Consider the following 19748-nt stretch of genomic DNA (forward strand, 5'->3'; position numbering starts at 1 on the left):
GAGAATCCAAGATATAACAGAGAAAGAAATCATGGGCTAAGGTAAAAAACCGGCTTGGGAAGGAGGATAGCAAAGCGAACGTCCGCTCTCAAAGGTGGTTGAAGAAAGACTTATGTGTCACTTGGTTTAAGCGAGGTCTCTGACTCGCTTCCAACTCAACTATGTACCAGATGCCAGATGCTACAGATTCCTTGCATTTACAGGTTTTATTGTTTTTTTACCAGTCTCCACCTGGTGCCTGAAGATTTATCCTTTTGTTACGACTGAAGGTTTGTTCCACATATGAACAAATCTAATTTCAACCTACAGTGCGTACTCAACTAATGGTGGGGATCTGTTCCAGTGCTGCACTGTAAGTAGATTTCTACTGTAAGTAGGTTTTTCACTGTTAACAGTGCTCACAGCACCATAACTCAAAAGTTATGGCATTGTAACTTGATGTTGCACTGTGCTGTAAGTGCTGTTAACTTGATGTTCAACAGCATTACAGCATCGTTAACAGCACTGAAAAAGTGCTGTAAGATCGAATCCCCGTAAGTTGAGGAAACACTGTACATCAAATTCTTTCTCATAACTTGAAACATACCCAACCATTTGATTAAAAAAAAAGATCACTAAAGCATCACTACAAATTCCTCTTCTGTACACATGGCAAAATCATCTATTATTGTATAAAAAAAAATGATAATACTGGTTGAAACTTATGCTATTCATCGCAAGAGTATTTTACAGGACTCAATATAAAAACAAAATGCACAAGACTTCAACTCACAGTAATGTTTCTATAAAAAAAATTTGCTACAATTTTCTAATATAATTAGGTATTTATACGTTCCATTTGCTTTTCACTAGAAAAACAAACAATTAAAAGAAAAAGTATTCTAACATTGGACCGCATTCATCAAAGCAAAAGCATAAATGCTAAATGAAATACAATTTGAACAAAATCTGTGTGACTAGATCTAGTGTTGCAATTTATCTTACCCAGGTACATGAGTAATAAGATGTGGTTTCACATATCCGTTATTAGTGGGCTGCTCCCCTCCCATTGGAGTGTAGTACTTTCCAAATGCCTGCTCTTTAGGCACATTTGGATATAAATACAGCAAATACTTCAAGTCAGCAATAACATCAGCTAGTGGACGGATTGCAAAAGCCTTGCTTGTGAAAGGTTGCAGCATGAAGACATCACGCTGGTCACCTGCTGTAAAAAAAGCATTATGTTAGATCATATCCATTCAACTATTTGAAGTAGCAAACAAAATTATTTTTAAAACTACATTCTTTCATTACAAAACCATTACTTTTGCAGAGTTCATGCATTTAAGCAATACCAATACAACCCAAAACTAGTAATATAAAGATCTTTCACTTGAGGTTGGCACAAGCGAGTCCCCAGGTCCTCCAGTGGCTAACTGTCTAAATTCTGGTGTAATCTGAGCAACTACTACAAAAGTGAAGTTGCAAGGCAAGCAATTAGGGTAAAAGTGGTAGCTTTAATTGGATTTTTTTTTTTTAATAAAATCTATTATTTCATGACAAACCTATTACTTATACAGACACTATAGTGGGAGGGATTTAAGCTGCTGGTGAAAAGATCACTAAAAGGAACTATGAATATGCACTTAATTACCCTAGAAAGACATTAGCCTCAACCAATAATGTAATGAAAAGACAATGAAGCTAAGAGGGTGATACCTCTGACCCAACATGCTCAAACTCTGCAGGTAAAACTTGACCTGATGCAACTACTGGGCAGAGAAATTATGAATCTGAAAACTTCCAAGTACGATCCCTCAAACAGAGAAGCAACGGTACATAAGCATAACCGCATGCTGGCCCTTAAAACCCAGCATGAAACTTCTGAGCCAAATGGAAAATGTGCCAAAGTGCTCTCTCCTTGAAGTCCTTAGCCAAGTCCAAATGGACATAAATGGCCAGAGAAGAGAGAGAATGGAATGAGTTTTTTTTATAGTCAGACACAATGGAGAGGTCAATTATATCCAGATCTTGCTAAAAAAAAAAGGCTCTGGTGGACTGGGCATGGAGCTTGCTCATTTGTTTTGCAGAGGGAGAAAGGCTGCCTTTAGAGTGAGATCAAGGCAAGATGTTTCAAATGATTGTTCTTATGGCCCTTGGTCAGGCTTTTTAAGGTTTAAGAAAGATCTCAACTTGGTGGCTTGGTGGGGTCTAACAGGCTTTTTTCTTCCTTAAAATGTTGGCAACGTTTCTTGAGGTCTAGTGAGAATAAAATACTTAGCCATATAAGTTTCAAGATGTGAATCAGGGGAAAACAGCCTTCTATAGCCAAAGATGTCATTCTGATTTCACTGGAATACAATGGACCTCAACTAAATGGGCAGTTTGGGAGTCTAGGCTCCTGATAGGTAATGAAAACTAGATAAACAATAGTACGCACCATCGATTTGGAAAGAATTGGGCGGGAAAGAGGTGCCAATAATTTTATAGCCCATAAATTCACTAATGGCAACTTTTACACTTAGCTAAAATAACGAGTGTGGGCATCTCAGGACTTCAGAGTGCTTGTAACTTGAAGGGAGAATTTTCTGCATCTCTCACATGACGTCTTTTTGTAAATTTGCTTGTACAGGTTCCGTTCCAGTGACCACGTCGTTAAACGAATTCGTCATTATTTTGACTAATAACATTAATTTTTAGTCACAATTCTGACAATGCTTCTTATCATTTTATTACTCATATATTTTAACTTCATCACTTTATAACTTCATAATGTATAATTTTCTTGAAAATAGTGTACTTTATTTAACACATTTAGCCTACATTCCCGAGTAAGTCCATACAATACTAAGTCAATACAGAACTAAACTTTTCTCAGAATCTGCATATTATTTGGCAATGACTTTCATATTCTAAATTTGGTATTTCATAATTATCGCTATAGCTTCTTCGTCATTTATTTCTATTGTAGAGGATAGTGATATGAAAAAAATAATATATGAATTTTGGCAATCACAGGGCATTTGAATGTCGCCATCAAAACTTCAAATAAAGCCCAACGCCTTCTATTGAGGAAAGTGAACACTAAACTATTCACTGTGGGGTTAAGCATTTTCTAGCACTGATAAAGATTTACGCTTGCACTTCTTACCTCTAGTATCATCTGATCTCATGGGTGACATATCCAATACGTGTGTAAATACACAGTTGTATTAAAAATTATCAAACTGTATTACATGTAAGTCTTTTTTAGCATACAAAGGGTAAGGAATTCGTGCATGCCAAATGTCTCATTGTTTTGGTTAAAAGGTATGACTTGGTAGAGACTTCTCAAATGGGATATTTGAAAAAATATATCTATTTTCAAGTTAATATAAAAAATAATATTTGGCATCACACATTTCCTTTTCATTACTAAGAATTATTCTCACTAAAACAAAGGAGATATGGCATAATTTTTTGCTGTCTTGCGGTTTTCAAAACCTAGGCTAAGCTACATAGATCACTGGCACTGAATAGCCTTGCTCTTGGCCACAATTGGCAATGTTTTTATTTTCATTTTATGGTTTTCTTTTCTCTCCCTTCATGTTGTCGTAACGCCAATTTGTCGTAAAACGAGTACGTCATTAAATGAGTAGTACATATATATAAATATACCCAGGGGTTGCTGTTGTTTTTTGTTCGTCTTTTACGATAGTGTCTATTATAAATGTAATTTTACAATGAAAAGTGCAAAGAAATATTAGAAAAAACATGTAACATGTAAAAGTAAAAAAAAGTTACTGAATCTTCGTTCTCGGTAAATTTACATAAATATATTTTGACAAGTATGCTAAGAATTTGTTACTGCTTTAATTTCTTATCTATTTTGATATTGTGTGTGCAGTAATTAGTTTTAAAAAATAAAATAAGATTATTTATTAGGAAAAACATATATAAGTTAGTAAAATTTACGATTGTCTTATAAAAGAAGCCCCACAAGGGGTTGTAAATATCCAGGCAGCCCGCGGTTAGCAGCAGGGGTTCCGTTCCTGGCCGCCAACGCTAAGTGATTTTCGATGCTAAGCGATTTTAAAGCCTACGGCTGCTGCACACCTTTCGAAACTCTAGACCAGTCAAAGGCGCCGTAATCCCACAATGGCGCAATAAGTAAAATTATATTTTTGCAGTGTATAGTACTATAGAATTTACTGTACAGTACACTATAGTATTAAAAATACCGTAAAGTGAAAAAAAGACTAGCTTTAATCCTTTGGGTGTCTAGAGTATGTAAAGATATAATAAGGTTTATACAGTGTACAGGTAGCTGTACTATTCAAGTTACAAAATTCGTCTTACGATAGCCATATTTTATGAGAGACCAAATTACAATAGCCTAACTTTATCCATCTTCTAGTTACATAAGTTCAATAACAGCAAAAGAGAATGATGAAAATATGGTTTTAACGTTATAGTCGTTACGTGAACGTGTACAGCCATGAACGACTGAACGAGAAAACTTTTGTTTTTTTTCTTTCTAAGTCCAACTGAATTGGATAACATCCGTTTGGCTTGTATTTCAATCATCGTACTACAGCACACTATTGCCGTAGTTGTTATAAAAGGCGTTATGTATAAAATAGAACTGAATGTCTTAATGTAATAACTTTATTCGCTATAGATCAAAGATCAATCAGGAAATATACTGTTAAATATAAACCTAGTTATAACTGAAGCTGAGAAAACTGTTTAGGCTGCTAATGACTATTATCGTACATCGGCAACAAGGATAAAACACCAGTAAACGTATGCAATCAAACACAACAGTAGATAAAATTGAGATAAAATCATTTTAATCAAAACTACTGTGCTTGAAAGAACACATTTTACCGTTCGTTCCACGCCGATATAAGATAAATAACGTAAAGTTCTTATTACGATGATATAAAGGAGAATTGCGAACGGAATCACAAAATTTTTTTACGCAATAAACATGCCGCCAACGTAATCTGTTAACGAAAAAAAAAAGTAGTTCACATTCACAACGAGACATTCATTTTATATTTCCACCTAAAAACACATTGTATAAGGAAAAATAAGCTTGTCTCATATAAGTCAAGTATCTAGATATTCGTTTATGCTAACTAGAAGCAAGAGAACAGAATTGCGTTATGGCGAAACAAACTCGTATTCGCCATCAGCTGATTTCAAACCACAACATTGGCCGCTCCGCGGAATACTAGCTTAGATTTCCTGTTATTTAATAATACAATAATATGAGAATACACACAATATTATTGGATACAGTGAAGTAATGTATAACTTTTTAAAGGATTTATGGAAAAGGTGCATAATAAAATAACACCATGCATTTTTCGGAAAAGTGGAGGACAAGAACGAACATGAAAAAACATCCCCTGACAACGTGGAGATTAGTTACAAAGGCTGCCTTAATTTGTATCATATTTATGTACAAAAATAAAAATACCCTATACATAATATATTTTCATACACATTTTAAACATAAAAGGATAAACGTTTAAAATTCAACACATCGATCGCTAAATTTGCACTCTTTTTAACTCTATATTTTCGGAAGAGCGGCAGACGGCGGCTTACAAGAACGAACATGAAAAAAAAATCTTATTTGATAACGTGAAGGGCAGTTTCAAAAGCTGCCTTTTATCATATTTCTGCACAGAAATAAAAATACCCTTTACGTAATACATTTTCATACACGTTTTAAACAAAGCATGAACATTTATAAAATCGACACATCGATCGCTAATTTGCACTTTCTTTTAACTCGACATTTTTGGAAGAGCTGCAGGCAGCAGCTCACAAGAAAGAACATGAAAAAGCATAGCATTTGATAACATGAAGGGCAGTTTCAAAAGCTGGCTTCATATCATATTTCTGTGCAGAAATAAAAATACCCTTTACGTAATACATTTTCATACACATTTTACACATAAGAGCATGAACATTTATAAATCAACGCATCCATAGCTAAATTTGCACTTATGTAATTCGATATTTTCGGCATAGACCAGTGTCAGAGGCATATATTTTACCCTAATACCTATGTAATAACTCTCCATAAAATTTGTTAATGTAATTTGCATAACCTTCATGGTCTGAACAGCATTTCTACAAATGTATGAACTCGTTAGACAACGGCGCTAGCGGCGCTGTTAACTGAAAATTGCGCCGTAAAAATACCTTTAACCCTTTACTGCCGACTGGACGTATTTTACGTCGACATTTTTTGTCTCTCGGGTGCCGACTGGACGTATTTTACGTCGACATAAAAAAAGTTTTTTAAAAATTCGCGGAAAAATACTTTTAGGCCTACCAGCTGAAAACTCTTGAATCACGCGCCTTGGGGGATGCTGGGAGTTCACGGATCAAGGTGTTGTTTTGTTTACAATCGTTACGCAGGCGTGCAAGCGCGAATTTCTTTCTTGCCGCACTAAAAAGTATCTGTGACACATCTAGGAAATTATTTAGTCACTTTTGACATAATTTTTGTACCATTGTAAATTAGCCGTTACATGAAGTATTATATATGAAAATGTGCGCATTTTTATGTAGAATACAACAATAAAATGCTCATGATTGTAGCCTTTATCAGTTTTGAGATATTTTCATATAAATAACGATAATCGCCAAAATTTCAACCCTCGGTCAACTTTGACTACCGAAATGGTCAAAAAACGCAATTGTAAGCTAAAACTCTTATATTTTAGTAATATCATCATTTACCTTAATTTTGCAACTAATTGGAAGTCTCTAGCACAATATTTCGATTTATGGTGAATTTATGAAAAAACTTTTTCCTTACGTCCGCGCGGTAACTCTTCCGAAAAAATCATATATGCGATTGTGGTAATGTTTGCACCATTTTAAAATTAGCCGTTATATAAAATTTAATATATGGAAATGTGCGCAATTTCATGCACAATACAACTAAAAACAACCCATGGTTGTAGCTTTTATCAGTTTTGAGATTATTTTCTTCATAGAAATAACGATAATTGCCAAAATTTCAACCTTCGGTCAACTTTGACTCTACCGAAATGGTCGAAAAATGCAATTGTAAGCTAAAACGCTTATATTCTAGTAATATTCAAGCATTTACCTTCATTTTGCAACAAATTGGAAGTCTCTAGCACAATATTTCAATTTATGGTGAATTTATGAATAAAATAACATTTTCTTTACGTCCGCGCGGTAACTCTTCCGAAAAAATCATACGTGCGATTGTGGTAATGTTTGCACCATTTTAAATTAGCCGTTACATAAAGTTTTATATATGAAAATGTGCGCAATTTCATGTAGAATACAACAAAAAATAATTGAAGGTTGTAGCTTTTCTCATTTTTGAAATATTTGCATATAAATCACGATAAATAGAAAAAAAAACCACGTTCGGACAACTTTGACTACCGAAATGGTCGAAAAATGCAATTGTAAGCTAAAACTCTTACAGTCTAGTAATATTCAGTCATTTATCTTCATCTTGAAATAAATTCGAAGTCTCTAGCAAAATATTTAGATTTATGGTGAATTTAAAAAAAAATCTTTCCTTCCCTCCGCGCGCGGATTCTCCGCCACAAATCTCCGAAATGTGTACGTCCCATTCTCGGAATATTTGCTCCGTTTCATATTAGGCATTTCATAGAGTTTTATATATGAAAATGTGCGCAATGTCATGTAGAATAAAACGAAAAATATTTGAAGGTTGTAGCTTTTCTTATTTCCGAAATAATTGCATATAAAAAATATATATAAAAAAATTCAACATTCGGTCAACTTTAACTCGTCAGATATGGTCGAAAACTGCAATTGTAAGCTAATACTCTTACAGTATAGTAATATTCAATCATTTTGTCTTCATTTTGAAAGAAATTGGAAGTCTCTAGGACAATATTTAGATTTACGGTTAATTTTTGAAAAAAATATTTGTTTACGTCCGCGCGTTACGAATTCATGCATTATTTTGTGATAATATTTTCTCTGTGTTGCATTTATCGTTTTACAATGTGTTATATACCAAAATGATTGCAATTTAGTGTAAATTACAACGAAAAAAAAGTAACTTGTTAGCTTCAACAGTTTTGCGCACAGCGCAATTTGAATACAATTATATATGAAATTTCGTTTTTGCGCTATCATATATCGCATTATTTATATATGATAATGATAATTTCTTTCATTTCTGATGGTAGCATACTAAACTTCAGCCAATGACAAGAAAAGGAGCCAAAAATGAACTCTTAATCTTGAAAACTAAGCGCGCTGTAATTTTTTTTTTTAAATATTTTTTTCGCTTCCGCACTCACTCTGAAACACCTCCAGCACACGGGAGACAATTTTTTTTTTACCGCTTCGGCGTTTAAGGGTTAAATGCCTTATTTTTTTTCATGAATAATTTTGACGACAGCCGTAAAACCGATTCGCCGCTGAGTGATTGCACCGTTAACCGCAGGCCGCCTGTAGTCCTTTTCAATTTCTCATGGAAGTTATGGAAATTTTTTTAGAATTTTTTTCTTTCACCATGTACATTTGCATACCTTCCTCTTTTCATTGATGTGTTTTTTCATAAATTGGCCGACCTCAATGTTTACCCAGCCTGAGGAGCTGCATATCGATATATTTACCTGTAAAGTAAGGGTTAACCGAGTCCGCCTATAATCATGGACTGCCTGTACCATAAACAATATGGGTATGCTAACTGGTGACAGAAAATGGATATCATAACTTTAATACGATTGTGTGGTAATAGTGGACTGGTTTTACTACTGTATTACTTGAGTTAATATTGCAAACTAATACTGTATAGTAACTTGAAAAATAAAATAAAATGGTATCATAAATTTAATACGATGTTTTGTGGTTAATAGGGGATGGTTTACTACTGTATTACTAGCAGTTAATATTGCAAACTAATACTGTATATGTAACTTGAAAAATAAAATAAATGGATATCATAACTTTAATCACGATGTGTGGTAATAGTGGACTGGTTTTACTACTGTATTACTAGCAGTTAATATTGCAAACTAATACTGTATACATAACTTGAAAAATAAAATAATTAATTACATGGAAATATGTATCACAAAAAATTTTATCAGCACTATCTGCTATTAATGGTAAGATACATGCAGATACCTTCCTCTTTTCATTGATGTGTTTTTTCATAAATTGGCCGACCTCAATGTTTACCCAGCCTGAGGAGCTGCATATCGATATATTTACCTGTAAAGTAAGGGTTAACCGAGTCCGCCTATAATCATGGACTGCCTGTACCATAAACAATATGGGTATGCTAACTGGTGACAGAAAATGGATATCATAACTTTAATTACGATGTGTGGTAATAGTGGACTGGTTTTACTACTGTATTACTTGCAGTTAATATTGCAAACTAATACTGTATATGTAACTTGAAAAATAAAATAAATGGATATCATAACTTTAATTACGATGTGTGGTAATAGTGGACTGGTTTTACTACTGTATTACTAGCAGTTAATATTGCAAACTAATACTGTATATGTAACTTGAAAAATAAAATAAATGGATATCATAACTTTAATCACGATGTGTGGTAATAGTGGACTGGTTTTACTACTGTATTACTAGCAGTTAATATTGCAAACTAATACTGTATACATAACTTGAAAAATAAAATAATTAATTACATGGAAATATATATCACAAAAAATTTTATCAGCACTATCTGCTATTAATGGTAAGATACATGCAGATATCTATAACTGTAATTGTAATGACCACAATGCAATCTTAACCTCTAAAATTCTTTACACCTTTTTGGACTCGCTTGTCACTACAGAGCAAAATATTCAAATGAAGAAATTCTAACTTCCATAGGAGGATACAAACCTGCAATGGGTATATCAGAATGAGATCACATTAACCAGTAGATTCCACATAAATGTCTAACATTAACTGGATTCATGATTCAGTGTTTTTTAGAATCTAACATCTACAAATGAAAGATCTGCCAGCATAATGAAGAATATACCTTTTGTAGTATCTTCATACATCCATGCAATGGTAACCCCTCCCAATTCTGAGTCAGAAAATCTTAAGAGGAAAGTTCCACTCTTTGAATTTTTCAGCATGTCCTCTGCTGGGCGACGGCCAACAAAGCCCATGATGGATCCGTCATTCCAAGGTTGACGAAGGTGTTCTCTGGTTACCTTAAAGGAAAATCGATAACTTTTAGTCAAGTTATATTTAAAATGCGACAATTTTTCTCCTATTTAAATTCTGTGTGTGGATTACTCTTATAAATTAAAAAGTAAAATGATATTGTTATGTTACAATAAAGTTTCATACATACTTACCTGGCAGATATATACATAGCTAAGACTCCGTCGTCCCCGACAGAAATTCAAATTTCGCGCCCCTCGCTACAGGTAGGTCAGGTGATCTACCGGCCTGCCCTGGGCGGCAGGACTAGGAACCATCCCCGTTTTCTATCATATTTTCTCTCTTCCACCTGTCTCCTGCGGGGAGGCTGGGTGGGCCTTTAATTGTATATATCTGCCAGGTAAGTATGTATGAAACTTTATTGTAACATAACAATATCATTTTCATACAATCAACTTACCTGTCAGATATATACATAGCTGATTGGCACCCTTTGGTGGAGGGTAAGAGACAGCTTCTATATGGAATATAGACAGGTAAACAATATGTTGTAGGTATACATAAAACCTTGGTTTCCTACCTGATAGGTGGTAGACTTCGTGGGTGTTTGCCCAGTAGTCTGCATCACCCTCAAGAAACTTTAGCGAGATATATGATCTATGGCAGAGTTCTGTGGGTCTGCCGATGGGGTCTTACCCACTTACTCGGTCAGAGCCTAAAAGGACTTTGTCAATGGGTGCTGATCCACTTATATGACAATACACCTTATGAAGGAGCACACAACCAATCCCGACCACCTGATCCAATAAACCATATGTTAGAACTAAAGATTGTTACGAGTTATCCCCGAACTCGTCACAACAACCGTAACTCAAAACCACTACGCACACATACTAATAATTTTCAAAAAAATTATACTCAACTAATTGGATATGACAAGAATCTCTTACTGAACAACATAGACGGCCGCCCGTGCTAGCCTAAGTCCTCCATTGTTCGAAGAGACTCGACCATATCCAAACAGAAGAAAAGTATATACATTTAAGGATTGGTGTCGGCTCCCGTACCCAGAATCGTATCTGCCGATACGATAGGACCTAGAGAAAAGCACTTCTCATACGTCACACGCACGTCTTTCAAGTAATGAGATGCAAATACTGAGTTGCATCTCCAATATGTCGTATCTATAATGTTTTTTTAAGCGACATATTCTTATAAAAACGCGGGAGAGACGTCGCAACCGCTCTTACTTCATGAGCTTTTACTCTCAGTAGTTGTAATTGTTCGTCAGGACAGGACCTTATGAGCGTCCGTAATGACGTTTCTTACAAAGAACGCTAGAGCATTTCTTGGACATCAGTCTTGTGGGGTCTTTTACCGCGCACCAAAGACCTTGTCTAGAGCCTCCCAACTGACGCTTCCTCTGAAGATAGAACTTCAGAGCTCTAACAGGGCATAGAGACCTCTCTGCTTCTCTGCCTACGAGACTCGACATTCCTTTGACTCCGAATGACCTAGGCCAGGGATTCGTGGGATTCTGTTTTTCTCTAAAAACAGGGTCTTAAACGAGCAAATAGCCGAGTCTCCCTGAATCCTACTTTATCCTGCAGAGCTTGTAACTCACTAATTCTTTTTGCCGTCGCTAATGATAAAAGGAATAGGCATTTTCTAGTTATGTCTCAAATGATGCCAGATGCGGAGGCTCGAATCTATCGAAGACAGATATTTGAGACTACGTCCAAGTTCCAGTTCGGAGGTACTGGTCCTTAGACTTTGAAGTCTCAAAAGATCTTATGAGATCGTGGAGATCTTTGTTATATGCCAGATCTAATCCTCTGTTCCTGAATACAGCCGAGAGCATACTTCTGTATCCCTTTATTGTGGATACGGCTAGATGAGATTTTACTCTCAGGAATAGCAAGAAATCAGCAATTTCCGCTATAGAGGTAGAGGAGGAGGACAACTTCTTGGCTCTACACCACCTTCTAAAGACCTCCCACTTCGACTGGTATACTTTCGTAGTGGAGGTTCTGCGAGCTCTCGCGATCGCGCTTGCCACTTCGCGAGAAAAGGCCTCTCGCTCTGACAAGTCTTTCGATAGTCGAAAGGCAGTCAGAGCGAGAGCGGGGAGGTTTTGATGGTACCTCTTGAAGTGTGGTTGTTGAGAAGATCCGTCCTTCCTGGTAGGGATCTTGGAAAGTCTACGATCCACTCTACCCACCTCCGTGAACCATTCCGTGGGCCGGCCAAAAGGGGGCTATTAATGTCATCCTCGTCTCTTTAGAGCACAACAACTTTTTCATTACTAACCCCAGGATTTTGAATGGGGAAAAGCGTAAACGTCCACTCGAGACCAGTTTAGCAGGAGGCGTCTACCATAATCGCTCTTGGATCTTCCACGACGAGCAAAACATGGGAGCCTTTTGAAATGTATGTTGCGAAGAGATCCACATGAGGAGTTCACAGAGACCAGAGATCGAGACACACTTCCTCGTGCAGAGTCCATTCTGTATGAAGGACCTGGTTCCTCCTGCTGAGCCTGTCCGCCCTCACATTCCTTACTCCCTGTACGAACCTTGTCAGCAGGGAGATGTTCCTGTGAGACGTCCAAAGTAATAGGTCTCTCGTGAGTTCGTAAAGGAACGAGGAGTGTGTCCCTCCCTGTTTCCGAATGTAGGCAAGTGCGGTGGTGTTGTATACGTTTACTTGCACTACCTTGTCTCTCACCAGAGGTTCTAGGCTCTTCAAGGCCAGGTGTACGGCGAAGAGCTCTTTGCAGTTTATGTGCCAGGACACCTGTGTGGTTCCCAGGTGCCTGACACTTCCTCTGAGCCTGATGTCGCTCCCCAACCCAGTCTCCGACGCGTCGGAGAACAACACTAGGTCTGGGTTCTGTGTTCTTAGAGAGATCCCTTTGTTCTCTTCCAGAGGTAGCAACCACCACTGTAGGTGTGCCTTTATCTCCACTGGAATGGGAAAAACAAAGTCCGACAGTTGTCCGGTTTTCCAGCTCCAAGACTTCTGAGGAAGTAATTGAAGTGGACGGATATGAAGTCTTCCTAGAGGGAAGAATTGTTCCAGCGAGGAAAGCGTCCCCAGAAGGCTCAACCATTCCCATCGCTGACTTTGTTTGCTTCTCTAAGAAGAGAGAGATTATCCTCAAACCTTTTGCGGTTCTCTCTTGCGAAGGAAAACTCGAAACCCCGAGAATCCATCCGAATCCCCAGATAGACTAGGTCTTGTCTGGGGGTCAGCTGAGACTTCTCGAGGTTCACAAGCAATCCCAACGCCTTGGTCAAATCCAGAGTTAACTTTAGGTCCTCCAAGCACTGTCTCTCCGATCTGGCCCTGATGAGCCAGTCGTCTAGATACATAGAGACATTCACTCCTTTGAGATGAAGAAATCTCGCCACATTCCTCATCAGGCTTGTGAAGACCTGAGGAGCTGTGGACAGGCCGAAACACAAGGCTCTGAACTGAAAGATCCTTCCCCCCGTCATGAACGGAGGTACTTCTTCGACGAGGGTGGATCGGGACGTGAAAGTAGGCGTCCTGGAGATCTAGAGACACCATCCAATCTCCTTGTCGTAATGACGCTAGGACTGAAGCAGAAGTCTCCATGGAGAACTTCTCCTTCTGAACAAATTTGTTCAGAGAGCTGACGTCTAGTACTGGTCTCCAGCCTCCCGAGGCTTTCGCCACTAGAAAAGGCGATTGTAAAACCCCGGGGTAGTTTTGATCCAGTACTAGTTCTATTGCACTCTGTGCCCACATTTGTTCCACCATCGATCGAAGAGTATCCCTCAGCACAGGGTCCTTGTACTTGGCTGATAGTTCCCTTGGTATTGACGTTAGGGGCGGAGGGTATTCAGGAAAGGGATACGTATCCCTTCCTTATGATATTCAATGAAGACGCGGTCTGCGTCTATCAGTGTCCAGGCCTCCACGAATCCCAGGAGCCTGGCACCTACTGGTGCTTGGAGGAGAAATGTTTCATTTTCCCTTTTTAAAGGACGAAAGGCGGGACTACCTCTCTTCTCTGGAGCCTTCCTTCTTGCGGGAGGTCTGGAGATCGGACCACTCGAAAGGGCTGCATAGAAGAGCTAGGTTCTTTCTTGTCAGAAACTAAAGCAGGTTTCTTCTTCCTAGCCGACTGCATCAGAAGATCCTGCGTCGCCTTCTCAGTTAAAGAGTGAGCCACGTCCTTCACTAACTGAGAAGGGAACAAATAGTCAGACAGAGGTGCATACAGTAGAGCTGCCCTCTGAGCATGCGAGACTGCCTTTGTTAGAAGGCGCCATACACCGTCCTTTTCTTCAAAAGACCTGCTCCAAAAATGTAAGAGACTTCAAAAGATCCATCCTGTACCGCTTTGTCGATGCAAGACAAAATGCATAACAGGGCTTCAGGTTCGATTCCCTGTGAATCGTGAGCTTTCTTGGACATCACCCAAGGGACCAATCTAAGAAGTTGAAGACTTCCAATACATGGAAAAGTCCCTTGAGGAGATGATCCAGTTCTGAAATACTCCATGTAATACGAGCAGAATTAAGACTTGGACCGCCTTGAAGCGTCAACTAACGTCGGAAAAATCTGCCTCTGTTGTAGAAGGGAGAGCGATACCCATATCCTCCCCGTCTTGTACCATATGCCTCTTTTCCCAGCTAACCTTGCTGGAGGCATGCAAAATACTGTCCTGACTAAGTCTTTCTTCGACTTCATCCAGGAATCTAAGGCGTGTAAAGCCCGCTTCATCGAGATGGTGGGCTTCATCTTCAGAAAAGACGAGGGCTTCTTCGCCTTCGCACTCGAAAAGAGCGAGCGCGGAGAAGGAGGAGCAGCCGGAGTCAACTCGTCTCCGTATTCCTCCAGAAGCAGGGTAGTCAACACCTTATAGTTGGACAAGCCCTCTCTTCCCATGATCGTCATCATCCGAGTTTTTCCTCCAACTCGGGATAAATCTGAGTTTCCGTTCTCCTTTCTGAACTTTCCTCTTCTGGAGGAGACAAACTCCTGATAGGAGAGGGGCTAAGGGAATGAAAGTCTTTCCTTTTTTCCGTTTTGATCGACTTGAAAGGAGTCACAACCTGCGGCTTCTCTTGCGCTTTAGAAGACGTCTTGTATGACGCTTCCCGCTCTCCGAGCGTCATGTATGACGTCTCTTGTTGACGTCTTGATGACGCTTCGCGTCTGGAAGACGCTTATTCGCTCTCTAAGGGCTTCCTACTCGGCGTCACAATCTTGGACGGAGCGTCACGTCTAAGATCCGCTTGAAATGACGCTTCACTTCTAAAAGACGTCTTTCGTTTCTCTTGTCTTACAACACTCTCGTCAGCCCCCGTTCTTCGAGCAGGTGAGAGAGGACGAGACTTCTTAATTGGAAGCGTCACGTCCTTCCGACGGGGCGCTAAAACTCCCACAAGAGATGACAGTTGTTCCTGAACCGCCATAATGATCTTTCTTGGACGCTTCTCCCCCACGTCTAGTGCATGACGTCTCTCGTCATCACTCGGGGAAGAAGCCTGATGGGGTACTTCCTCGTAAGCGTCAGGTGACGCTGACGCCACCTTCGCTTTCTTAATAGCAGACGGGGCGTCATCCGAGAAGCGCTCTGGGCTCGAATCAATGTCTTGCTCATATGACGCTCAGCGGTCTCGATAAGTTCGACTCCTTCCACCCTCGTTTAGGTGAGGGAGAGGGAGAGGACGAGAAACACTCGCGAAGGACGCTTTTCCTATAGCGCCCTTGAGCTGGCTGCCATGAAGCAGAGCTAGCTGAAGGGACGTCTGACCGTTGGGGATTCCCCACGACCCCCTTAAGGCTTTCGACTTTCCTTCTCCTCTGGGCATGTGAGCTTGGAAGAGGTCTAGGCCTGGGAGCGCCGCAGGGACGATCAAACGCCCCCTCCACAACACTGATAGAACTCACTTCACTAATGTTCACTATCACTAGCCTTACCTTTCGAGTCAGCCATCTTGGACTTCATGTCTCTAATAGTCGCTTTCAGATTGGCGATTTCCGATGCCGAATCCGAAAAAAAACACTCTGAGAATGAGATCTATAGGGAGAATCTACATCAGTAGGGTTAGAATTAACCGTGAAAGGCTCAATAGGCCTTGAACTCACACCTTTCAGTCGTCTAACTCTATCCCTCTCTAACTTCTTCAAATAAGAAGTCAAAGTCTTCACTCTTCATGCATTCAAACCCTCGCATTCCCTACAAGTGTTAATAGCAGAACACTGAACCCCCCTACATTTACGGCATACAGTGTGAGGATCAACCGAAGCTTTCGGTATCCTCACCCTGCAGCCTACATTCACACACATTCTCACACTCACAGTAGAATCAGACATACTGAGAAAAATCCAAAAGAGTTATTCCAAAAACAGTCCACAGTAGCGAATGCCAAAACACGATCCAAATACGTCACCAAAAAGCCGAAAAACGTTGATCAAAGGTTGAAAAATGAATCTAAGTCAGGAGGTAATAACAACAATGTTGATACCACCGGCGACAGAGAAAATATGATAGAAAACGGGGATGGTTCCTAGTCCTGCCGCCCAGGGCAGGCCGGTAGATCACCTGACCTACCTGTAGCGAGGGGCGCGAAATTTGAATTTCTGTCGGGGACGACGGAGTCTTAGCTATGTATATATCTGACAGGTAAGTTGATTGTATGAAAATGATAATTTTAAATTCTGTGAGTGGATTACTCTTATAAATTAAAAAGTAAAATGATAATTAGTTATCAGTATTTTCACATACCATAAATTTCATAATAAACACACTGAATGTAGTGCAGAATTGGAAGTGACATAGACAATATTATTTTGATCTAACATTTGAATAAATGACTTTTTATTATCAATATTGCAGTGGACCCCTTGGATTTGAAGTGGAGACATACCAAACCCACTGCCCCCGGGGGATACTAGCTAACATCTGTGAATACAAAAAAACCCTCTAAAAACACTTATAACTGCCAATTCAATTATAGGTCATGAATACTTAAAAACCCTCAAAAACCACGCAGAATGCTAAAAATGCTTATATCTGAGTATTTTAATAGTTATCACAAAAAGTGCATTTAGTCATGACAATTATATGAAACAAATACAGTAATTAATTAATATTCCTCAGTGAAAAATACTGCAAGCAGGTGATTTTCCGTGAATAATTTGTATATATGTTCCATACAGAAATACACAAATCAGTAAGTCCGTGAATTGCAAGACCATGATCCCTGGGTGTTTACTGCATTTTCTTTTAAACATGGAACAATCACAATTTCAAAAAAATCTTACCTTCATGACAGCAAAGAACCATTCCCAAAAAGTGAAATTACGCTCAGAAAGAGGCTCCTTGCAGAACTGTGACCATGACAGCAACATGTTAGTGAAGTCTTGAACTTGAGAGCTTGAAGAAGAAAGGCTCATTAGAATAATGTACTAATATCACAAATCTATTTTATAGAATACAAATCACTATTTCACTTGGGTCTGGTTTTACCAGAGTAAGTGATCAGATCACAACAAAATCTAAGGTATGAAATTGTGTTAGCCTAGTTCCAAACACACATAATGGTGTCTTGAACCTTTTTTGTCCTCAAAAGACATCAGACTGAAGACAAAAGGAGTAATCTCTCACTCACACAAGATTACATCTATTGGAACAGGGAGCTCGATGACAGTTAGTTATACAGGCAGTCGGCCGGGTTATGACGGAGGTTCCGTTCTTGAGACACGTTGTAAGCCGAAAATCGTAGTAAGCCAGAACATCGTCAAAAATCCTACGAAAACCTTACTTTTAATGCTTTGGGTGCATTCAAAACTATGTAAACTGCATTCTTATTCAATTTTTCATCATAAAAACCTTCAAATATTCATTATTTTGCATTTTTGGTGTCATTTTTCTTCTGCCAGATCAGCGTTGTAGGTGTCGTAACCCTGGAAATAATTTCTGATGAATATAATTGAAAAGTGCCTTAACCTCGGAACATTGTAAGCCGAACCTGTCATAACCCGAGGACTGCCTGTACAAGTTTAACCAGAAAACTTGTAAACTTGTTAACAAGTTGAATCAGAAAACCCATTTTATAAATTTATAGAAAGTGAGAAAAGAACAAAAATGATATTGTTATGATACAATAAAGTTTGTTCATACTTACCTGGCAGATATATATATAGCTGTATTTTCTGAAGTCCGACAGAATTTTAAAAACTTCCGACACACGCAGTGGTCGGCCAGGTGGTTAGTACCCATTCCCGCCGCTGGGAGGCGGGTATCAGGAACCATTCCCATTTTCTATTCATAATTTTTATTTCCACTGTCCCCTGAGGGGAGGTGGGTGGGTACTTGATTATTTATATCTGCCAGGTAAGTATGAACAAACTTTATTGTATCATAATAATATCATTTTGTTCATGAAACTTACCTGTCAGATATATATATGCTGAATCCCACCTTTGGAGGTGGGAAGGGACAGAATAGAAGGATTTTGGGAAACAAATGCATGCAGATGATTTACATCTTGGTTCCACCTGTTAGCATAGCTGGCTTCGTGGTTTACTGCCACGTAAGTCTGCTTGTGCTACTAGAGTTGCCAGCGAGGTAGAGACTATATAGCTGGTGCACTCCAGATGATCTGTCAACAGGGGCGAGACCACGACGTGACTAGACCATATTGACCATACCATGAGGGCTAAGAATAAAAATAAAATAAATATATATATATAAATATATATATCACCACCTGACCAACCTAGCCAAAGTTAAGGTGTGTTAACTAAGGCTTAAGAGTTAAGAAGTCGCCGTTGTCGGCGACTCAACAACTAAATTAAGAGCTCCTTCCTAACCATTTTCTACAGGATAGGATGAGTGGTACTCTTGCCCCCAAGATTGTGTCTGCAGACACGTATGGCCCTAGCGAGCAGCAGATCTCATATGCCATCTTCACATCTCGCAGGGAGTGTGAAGTGAACACAGAGTTGCTTCGCTAAACATGGTACTCAGGATGTTGCTGAGTGCCATGCTCTGTTGAAATGCTTCGAGGCCGCGCCCTCACCTCGTGAGCATTCAGATAAAAGATTTCAAATCTTTGTGCAAACACAATGAAGGAGCATTTTTGAAAGAACTCCTTAACACTAAAGCCAGGCTGTTCTTCGATATGGGCAAGTCTGGTCTTTTTCGGAACACTGCAGATGCCCGAATGACTTCGACTTTCTTGAGTTTATGTAGATAAAACTTGAGAGACCGACAGGGCACAGGACTCTCTCTGGCTCCTGCCCACTAACTTGTGCCATCCTTGCTTCCAAGCTCCTGGCCCAAGGACAAAACGGGAGGGTTACCATTCTTAGGCCACAACGGAAGGGTTAGAGAGCACACCGCCTTGTGTTCTCTAAAGCCAAACTTGTGACGATGGCTTAAAATCTCACTAACCCTCTTTGTCGTATCTAGGGTGGTTAGAAGAAGGCCTTCTGATCACATGCAAGAAGTTAACAGGTAGGAGATGGTTCGAATGCTTTGACATCAAGAACTTCAGACTACGTCTAAGTTCCATATTGAAAGCTTCGATCTGGACATGCACAGTCAGTCCGTCTGTACT

The 19748-nt window shown here is 39.1% G+C and overlaps 1 protein-coding gene across 12 annotated transcripts in view; it reads right to left on the reverse strand.

The window, feature by feature from the left end:
• LOC135219184 (signal transducer and activator of transcription 5B-like) overlaps positions 1-19748 on the reverse strand; it is a 225397-nt gene that overhangs the window by 81117 nt on the left and 124532 nt on the right. For 9 of the 12 annotated variants that reach the window (XM_064255728.1, XM_064255730.1, XM_064255727.1 and 6 more), the window contains exons 13-15: positions 17449-17560; positions 10013-10190; positions 985-1204 (exon numbers count right to left, since the gene is read on the reverse strand). In XM_064255728.1, coding sequence (XP_064111798.1) covers positions 985-1204; positions 10013-10190; positions 17449-17560 — 510 coding nt within the window. The remainder of the gene's footprint in view (positions 1-984; positions 1205-10012; positions 10191-17448; positions 17561-19748) is intronic. The other 3 variants (XM_064255725.1, XM_064255734.1, XM_064255736.1) reach the window with 1 other exon arrangement.

The sequence above is a fragment of the Macrobrachium nipponense genome, chromosome 1 (genome assembly GCF_015104395.2).
Source record: "Macrobrachium nipponense isolate FS-2020 chromosome 1, ASM1510439v2, whole genome shotgun sequence".
NCBI lineage: Eukaryota > Metazoa > Arthropoda > Malacostraca > Decapoda > Palaemonidae > Macrobrachium > Macrobrachium nipponense.